The sequence below is a fragment of the Daucus carota genome, chromosome 4 (genome assembly GCF_001625215.2).
Source record: "Daucus carota subsp. sativus chromosome 4, DH1 v3.0, whole genome shotgun sequence".
Lineage (NCBI taxonomy): Eukaryota > Viridiplantae > Streptophyta > Magnoliopsida > Apiales > Apiaceae > Daucus > Daucus carota.
Genome location: NC_030384.2, coordinates 33172150 through 33181581, shown reverse-complemented (window position 1 = coordinate 33181581; position 9432 = coordinate 33172150). Strand labels below are relative to the sequence as shown.

The 9432-nt window shown below is 45.1% G+C and overlaps 1 protein-coding gene across 1 annotated transcript; it reads right to left on the bottom strand.

Moving 5' to 3' along the window:
- Positions 1-7129: 7129 nt before the first annotated feature.
- LOC108215992 (SPX domain-containing protein 1) lies at positions 7130-9144 on the bottom strand. The gene is made up of 3 exons (XM_017388639.2): positions 8738-9144; positions 8110-8236; positions 7130-7744 (listed from the first exon to the last, which is right to left on the bottom strand). Exons 1-3 carry the CDS (start codon positions 9017-9019, stop codon positions 7308-7310), a joined length of 846 nt encoding a protein of 281 aa, XP_017244128.1. The 5' UTR covers positions 9020-9144; the 3' UTR covers positions 7130-7307.
- Between the last annotated feature and the right edge of the window lie 288 nt (positions 9145-9432).

The window sequence follows — 9432 nt, the reverse complement described above, 5'->3', positions numbered from 1 at the left end:
CTAAGAACCAAGGCCGCTCATTACACCTTGATTGATGGGGAACTATATCGAAGGTCCTTCTCAGCTCCCTTGCTCAAGTGTGTTGACGTCCCGGAAGCCGAATATTGTATGTTGGAAATACATGAAGGGATCTGCGGGAGCCATTCTTCAGGAGAGGCTTTAGCCCACAAGGTACTGAGATATGGGTATTATTGGCCCACCCTCCGACAAGATTGCCTAAATTATGCCAAGAATTGCCTCCAGTGCCAGCTTCACTCCCCTGTGCCAAGGTTACCACCAACTCCACCTTCCTCCATCTTGTCACCGATCCCTTTTGATACGTGGGGACTCGATATTGTAGGGCCTCTCCCCAAGGCTAAAGGGGCCCTCTGGTTTCTTCTTGTGGCAGTAGATTATATGACCAAGTGGGTAGAGGCGAAAGCTGTAGCCAATATCACTGCCACGACTTGCAGAAAGTTCTTTCATGACATGGTTCTAACCCGCTTCGGGATTCCCAGGGTCTTGATCACCGACAACGGGAAGCAATTTGTGGACGCTAGTTTCGAAGACTATCTCACTTCGTACAATATACAGCACAAAAGGTCTTCGGTGGCTTACCCGCAGTCCAACGGGCAAGTCGAAGTGACAAACCGCAGCCTCCTAAGGATCCTTAAGAAGAATCTGGAAGACAGCAAAAATCTGTGGGCGGAAGAACTCCCAAATATTCTTTGGGCCTACCGAACCGATACCAGAAAACCCACAGGCGAGAGTCCCTTCCGCCTCACATATGGTACCGAGGCCTTGATTCCTGTGGAGCTGGGCCAACCCTCCCTCCGGGTATCATCCTATGAACCTGGAAACAACGAGGCTGGTCTGAGGGCAAACTTGGACTTCCTTGAGGAGACAAGGGAAAATGCGGTCGTTCGAATGGCCCAGTATAAACAAAAAACCGCCAAGTATTTCGGAAAAATCAACCCTAGGAGCTTCCAGCCAGGGGATCAAGTGCTTAGGTCTTCGGCGGCCTCTGACCCGACTCATAACAAAAAACTGGACCCATCGTGGGAAGGCCCCTACCTCGTACATCACAGCGCCCGTCCTGGTTCCTACCACCTAACAAACCTCCTGGGAGAACCAATACCGAATACCTGGCACGCAATACACCTGAAGCAGTATTTTCCGTAAGAAGCCCGGAGCTCGAAGTTCCTAGGCATATGTATTTCCTTCACTGTTTTAATTTCCCCTGGTCTGTAAACATGTTAATGACCTTACGTATGTAAATACAGCTTTCTATGTTTAAGTGTCTCTTTTCGTCCATAGAGTTGTTTTCTTTCCTGCATATCTTCCTATGCCATTATATGTGGTCTACGGGCTACGGCAGCGGAACCCATCTCCTACGCCATTATAAGTAGCCTAAGGGCTACGGCTACGGGGCATATCTTCCTATGCCATTATATGTGGTCTACGGGCTACGGCAGCGGAACCCATCTCCTACGCCATTATAAGTAGCCTAAGGGCTACGGCTACGGGGCATATCTTCCTATGCCATTATATGTGGTCTACGGGCTACGGCAGCGGAACCCATCTCCTACGCCATTATAAGTAGCCTAAGGGCTACGGCTACGGGGCATATCTTCCTATGCCATTATATGTGGTCTACGGGCCACGGCAGCGGAACCCATCTCCTACGCCATTATAAGTAGCCTAAGGGCTACGGCTACGGGGCATATCTTCCTATGCCATTATATGTGGTCTACGGGCTACGGCAACGGAACCCATCTCCTACGCCATTATAAGTAGCCTAAGGGCTACGGCTACGGGGCATATCTTCCTATGCCATTATATGTGGTCTACGGGCCACGGCAGCGGAACCCATCTCCTACGCCATTATAAGTAGCCTAAGGGCTACGGCCACGGGGCATATCTTCCTATGCCATTATATGTGGTCTACGGGCTACGGCAGCGGAATCCATCTCCTACGCCATTATAAATAGCCTAAGGGCTACGGCTACGGGGCATATCTTCCTATGCCGTTACACATGATCTAAAGACTAAGGCCATGGGACACCTCTTCCTACACCGTTGTATGTGGTCTAAGGGCTACGGATACGGGATGGCTTTCCCAGCATTGTCCTGATCAGCCCGAAAAATACCCCTGTGGATCGCTTTACCCCGCTTAAACTTATGACTCGAAGGGCGAAGCTATGTGCCGCTCCACCCTACGTTTACACTTGTTACCTTATGATTGCTGCTGTGAATTCATACCTCCTTACTCCATCACATAACTCTTTGCCTTTATAGACAATGATAAAGTCCGTTTCGAATCTAACCTCGACGCTTTGAGAACAAGCCATACTTAGGCCTACCATGGTGAAAGAGATAAACGTGAAATATACAATGTACGTCAATACAAGCATACATGGGAGAAATAATTAATAAGGAAACTTTAATCTCATGAAAACCCTTTCCAAATACGTCCCAAAAAGGAGAATGTCTTAATACCATTGAGATGATCGATAAAAAACAACAGTCACATTTAATAACAATCAGCCACATTTTCCTAATAGCTGTTTTTCCAATAGCAAGTCATAATTAATAGTTTGGCGAGAGCCATAAATTCGAAGATTGATTTAAAAAGCAAACATTAAAACTAGATCATCATAAATCCGAAGAGCATTAAACAAGTGCAGATCAAAAACATCTCGGGAGTCTATTACTAGAAATTAAGCGATTCCGTTCCCACGAACACACAAAAGAAACCTTGCAGGATATACGTTGGGGATCCCCTCTTACGGGATAATGGTGCTCCTCTCCTGCACCTTAGCTGATCGCTCCTCGCCCCCTTGCTGGATCGCCAAATCCTTGTCTCCCTCCAGTTGACAAGTGGACAGGTCTCCCTGGTTTGCCCCGGTTCCACGGTCCCTTGCCACTTCTCCAATATCCAGGCCCTCCGCGCTCTCCAACGGATTCTCTTCACCCACTATAAGCACCGGCTGCAGCCCTCCGCTATCGACCCCTACGGGATCCGGCTCATACCCTTCCAAGTGAAGGTCCTGGAATTTCTCCACCGAATGCTTCTCCAGATCCACCACATTCCCTGCACCTATAAAATCCAAGCAATCTTGAAAGCCGACTGCGTGAAAGGAACCCGCCCCGGCGGCTATCTCATCCTTAAACTCTGCCGATTTCTTGTACTTTTCTACACAATCCTTGTAGGTAATGTTGGCTTCTCTCTCTGTTTTCTCCAGGATCTCGTTGATCTTCTTCAATTCATCCCTCTCTTTTTGAAGTTCTTCGTCCTTCTTAACCAACGTAGCATTTATCCTTTCAACCTCGGTACGCATGCTCTCCGATATACCCTGTTCCACCTCAAGATCCTCTCTAGCCTTCGACAAATCGCTCCCATACTGTTCCAGATTCTCATTGCCCTTTTTCAGTTCTTCCTGCAGCCTCTCCACTTCTTTCTTTGCTTCCCCCAGCGCCTTCTCGGCTTTCCTCCTGTCAGCTTTCTCGTTGTCTCGACCCTGACGCTCAGTCTTGGCCTGGAGCATGTTCTTCTTGGTCCTTTCTACCAGGCCCATAACTCTAGTCCCTAGCTGAAAAAAAAAAACAACACGGGCGTTACCAAATATATCGGAATACAACGAGGGAAGACGGCTAAAGAATTACAAGTACCTGACCCAGGGCTTCTTGAGCAGCGTCCAAAAGTTTGTCATCATCCTCCGCAGCCAATCGTTCCTTGTCTGGGGACAGAGAAAAGATGTTCAAAGCCTCTAAAGGAGCTCGTCCTTCGGAAGGATCCCCCAACCATCCTCTTCCGGCCTGGAACTGCGCCAAAGAATACCCTACGGTCCCAGCAGCTGCAGGAGTAGAGCCGTGGAGAACCAGCCCCGAACCGGACGAGACAAAACCCTTGATTTCCGAAGGGACGCCTCTCGTCCTAACAATTTCCTCAGGAAGGTCCGTCTCTTTTTCCTCGTCAGATAAGCTTTCTATGACCTGAACCGGAAGCTTCTCCATCCTCCTCGCCTTCTTGGAGGCCTTTTCTTCACTCTCTTTCTCAGTCGCACGCTTCTGAACTTTTTGAGCCGAGATCACTTCTGGATTGGGGACAACTGTAACCACCTCCCCCTTCGCCGAGCCTGTTGAAGCCGCAAGGGTCCCACTAACATCATCACCCTCTTTCTTTTTCAGAGCCCGGGTCCTGGCCAAATAAAGAGCTCTCGACTTATCAATGTTCATTGTAGGGACGTTCTTCAACAACACTGCGAAAACCAACAAGAAGGGTTCACGAGTTAAGGCTCCCACAAAAAAAAAGAGAGATAAGTATACACGTATACAAAGGAAAAACGCGGAAGTTTAGACAGCTGACAACTTGCAAACTACAAACAGTCCTTACAATTATGATTGATTAAAAAGGAAACATTTCTAAAATGCGCCTCGTTCCATAACCCCTTCAACTCCTCCCCAACAAACAAGGTTGCTTTCTCCACCTCGTGCTTCTTAATCTCTTCATGTCTTTTCACAATCCCAGTGGTCCCATCAGCATTTCGATACCATGGCAAATACCCTAGGTCTCCCCCTCTAAACATCAGAAATTCAGGGTGTCATCATTTGTTGCTAGATGGACCCGCTACCAAAACCCCGCCTAGTGGCCGTCCCATCCAATGCAGCTCGAACAAAGGCCTGTGACCCCTCGAAGCCTGAAGTTGGTGAAGAGCCCAGAAAAGACTCAGCGTAGGCTCCAACTTCAGATCTGTGCACCTGGCAATGAAGGCACAGATCTTTCTGATAGAGTTCGGTCCTAGTTGGCCCAACCCTATCTTCATATCCGACAACAACGTATGGATGAACCTATGCAGGGGCAACCGGAGGCCTGCGCGGAAATGTTCTAAGGGAATCCCCACCCAGAGGTCGTCCCCCCTATGATAAACCATCTCTCCTTCCCTGGGCATCCTTACCTCATATTCATCTGGAATTTGAAAAGCCTGTTTCACCACATCCAAGTACTCTGACCTAAACTCACATGGTTTATTGATATACTCCAGCTCCCCCAACTGGTTACTCAGAAGAGCATCTGAGATCCTGGCCCCTCCTGGCTCACGGGAACATTCTTCCCCATAGGTTTTAAAATAGTCCTCTCTACGGGTATCCGGAGGAGACATCACAAACTTTTCGGGAATATCGAGCCAACCCTTGGCTGACCCTATACAACTTCTTGTCGGGACTCGAAGTTTCTTCTTCTTCCCTTCTTGTCTCGGTTCCACTACCTCCCTCTTCTGCACCTTCCTACCACTCGCACTACCTCCCATCACTCCCTTCCCCTCCACCTTTTTGCCACTTACGGCCTTTTCTTTTCTCGACAAACCCACCTCCTTCGAAACCGGCTTCTTTCCTTTCAAGATCCGTACAGATAGGGGGACATCGGAATCACCCCCAGAGGAGGGAGAGTTTCTGGTTCCCTGGACCTTTCTGGATGATGATCCGGCTACACCCCCCTCAGAAGAAGAAACTTCCTTATCAATACTGTCGCTACCCTCACTAGAGTCACCCCCCACATCCGGAGAATCAGATAAAAACCGGTTCTCTGAATCTGTAGGGCTCTCGCCCTCCTCTGACCCATCTCGTCTTCTTCGTTTACCCATCTCTGTCAAATAACAATAAAGGACGGTTAGGGCTACAACCCATTTCGACCTCGCCATGATCCCAAGTTAACCCATTTATTTCGTTACTCAACAATCAACGTATTTACATAACCCTAATCCCCTGTTTCTCCCCCAAATCAAACCCCAAATCAAATTACAATGTAGACAATCTAACAAAAACCCACACTCCTGACCCGCTCCTCTATCTACCAAGAAGTCGGACACCATGCACACTCCGACTCATGAACAAATTGAAGCAACTACCAGGAACACTCAAACATCGATTTCAACCACACAAGAACCAGGATATAAGAAACACATAAAGATAACGATACATACCTGCGAACGGCGATGGCGAGAACTTTGGTTGACACCCTGGAAAAATCTCTGCTTTCCTCCCTCACTTCTCCTAACTCCAAAGAAAACCGCTGTTGAGAAGAAAAATGGAGCCAGAAAAACTGATATACGCTCTTATACATATAAATGGGCCATTAAAGCCTAATTAGTAGGCACAACTTTTAATAAACCCCCATAATGACTATTGGAGTGGGGCCCACCACTAAAAGGAAGCAAAACTGCCGCTTCCCCTTCTGTTTTGAAAAAAGAAAAAAAAACCGAGAAAAAGAGAAAAGAAAGGGAGAGTGAGAGAATTTCGGACGCCTCGGGCCCCTAAAGGGTCACCTCCCCATCCGAGGGGCATCTGATGGACCACAAAACCGTAAGACCACAGCCGCGCCTACAAAAACCTTTAGCCCCCAGGGTCCTCCGGAGAACCGTAGGCTTCGCCCGAAATAGTGATCAAGCTCCTTGTCAGCTCCCAGCTTGTCACACCCGAAGCACCTGGACACGTGGGGTTTCCCCCTTTACCTGTCATCCCCGGAAATCCGGGATCACCCCCACCTGTCCTATCGTAGCTCGTCCTGCTCATCAACCTAGTCTCTAGACCAGCCCAGTCATCCCCTCAAGCAGACAGCTTTAGCAGTATAAATAGCTCCTTCTAAACTCAGTTGAAGGGGCAAGAAAAAGAAAAAACACAAACACACCCATACCCTCACAAATGAAGACTACGGAAACACCTTGAGATCTCGACGGCCATCAGAGACGAAGGAAAGCAAGGTAGACGACAAACCAGAAGTTCCTAATCAGATACAATTGCCTTGAGATGATTGAATTATGCTTCAAACAATTGTTAGTATCAGAGTTTAATTGTTGAGGGTCTTGATGATTCCTCGAAGACTCTGTGTGCAATGTGTAGTGCAGCTATGCTCTCTCATTTCATACGCCTAATAGCCAAAGGCCCAAAACAGACACCAATCCCTGTATTATAAGTCTCACGTTGACAAGTCATATTGAGCATTAAAAGGAGTAAATCTTGTTGCGTAAATTATGAAGCATTTGCCGGTAAATTTCTGAGAGACAAAACAAATATTGTAGAAATTATCACTAGACTAATAACAAACATAAGTGCTAAAAAATGATTTCAAGCTTGAAAGACTGAAAATTCATGATTATGCAGTAAACATGTTCTTGTATTGGAAACTCGGGACGTTATAAAATCTATGAATTTGAGGGGTGGTTAGTATCTATTAAGTACATTATACATGTGCGTAGAATGATCACCAAAGGTACAACATCAAACTTAAACGGTGTAGATGAGCGATCCAAAGACTAAAAACTTAAACTATACTATTTGGCTTCTTGTGGAAGAACTGGGGTTTGGATCCATGCATCTTCCCTTCCACTAATTTGCAGAGGTGGCAATGAGAAAGCACTAACAGTGGAGCTTCCGCTTCGAATTTCTTTCAAAGCTCGTAATGCTGATATGGTGCTCTTCATGTACAAACTTTTCATGTACTCGATATCAGCAAGGTCCTTGGCAATTTCGACTGTGTCATCATTTTTGGCAGGGGCAGAGGTTAAGGTATCGTCCTTGTTCAGTATCTCAGATGAAGGTGGCAGTTCAGCCATAGGAAAGAGGCCGTCTAGCATTGCTTCACACTCCTTCACGAGCTTGTAAAGCAAGTCAGTGGTGAAAAAAGGTTGTTGTACAACCTTCTGGATAAAGGGCAAGCGAAGGAGAGCACCTGTTCTTTTGTCGTATTTCTTCAGTATCTTGACCAATCCTGTTGTCAAGGAAACTCAGTAAACTTGCGCAAAGAAAACACTACAATTTGAAAAATCTACTGCCTCAGACAAGGAAGAATATAAAATTGTTTGCATGATCAGGATTCATAGGCATTACCAAAATCTCGTAGCATAATAACTAATCGTAAATTCAAAAAACACCCAAACAAGCTGAAAAGCCTCTACTGCCTTGCTAACCGAGTAACATAGAACATTAAACTGTAAGCTGAAGAGACACTACTGCCTTGTTACTTAGGCAACGAGACACCACATTGTAACAGCATTAAATCTATTATAAGTTGTTGCATGATCTTTGATGTCATCATGTATGCTAAAAACAATCAGATATTCTAATTGACAGTACCTGTATAGTTAAGAGCACTATAATTTTCCAACAGCACCATCTCGCCATGGAAATCTACTATCTCCTTACGTATATCTATCATCTCCTCACTCCAATCTTTAGCGCTTGCTACTCTATCCCGCAAATCCTATAACCCAAACAATAAAAAAGGAAAAGAAAGGTCAGTATTCTACAATCCGACAATCTTATTTGTACAATTATATAATTCTCACTAACGCCCTCATATATAATCATAACTATGGCTATATAAGAACCAGTCTGCTGACGTGTCAGGATAACTACATTCACACACATAAAAAAAGCAATTAATAACCGTCGAGGATTTATTGATAGCCTAGCCACAAAAGTTGCGAGTTCAAAATATTCACTCCTCCGGTTCTACTAAAATAATTGCTTGAATTACCGAATAATGGAGATCATAACAGAGTAATTACAATCATTTGTTAGTACTATGTAAAGCATATTCCTGTTCGGCCTTGTAAAAATTCACCAGATTTAGGCAGCAAAAACAAACATAACAACCAAATAACTAGATAACCAATACTATAAACAAAATTAATAATGAATGATGATAATTAATCTATCCAAAAAATTGAAATATGAGAGAATTAGAAGAATATATAATTACCTTTAATCGAATGATGTATTCTTCTTCCTTCTCAACGAAGAACGAGTTAAATTTCTCAAGCTCATCCTCCAACAAATTAAGAAAATCAATCTCCTCATCGGACATATTCTCGCCGGCGGAGAGTCTCCGGCGTTTCTCCGGTCTGCTGGAATCATCGACGGCGGCCACAGAAGGATTGATAAGCTTGAGACGCTTTTTAAGTTCCTTATAAGACAAGAATTTGTCACGCCACTCGGGCAATGTTTCGTCGATCTGGTTGCTCAGGCTTTTCCCGAACTTCATGCTTCTATTGTTATTTTCTGAGAGAGAGAGAGATATCTCGGCGAGAAACGAGAGAGAGAAAAAGAGAAACACACAGAATGAAGGTAAATTAAAGAAACGCTTCGAGTGAGTATATAATAACGGGGAATATGCGGAGGTTTGTTTTGGGAATATTCTTTTTTATCTCCCTTTCATTTACTAAACTAATAATTAATCCATATCTTCCCACTGTTATTTCCCTTTCTTTTTAGTCTCAGGATTTTGACTCATTCGTTTCTTTTAATATACCGGTATATCATGGAATATGCCACTCACATGTTCACCATCGTCTGGCACGACCTAAATCTGCAACCCGATTTATTGAGACAAAACTTGAAAATGATCCGAAAATCACCTGATTGACACGAAATGGATCTGAAATTAGAATTTCGTTT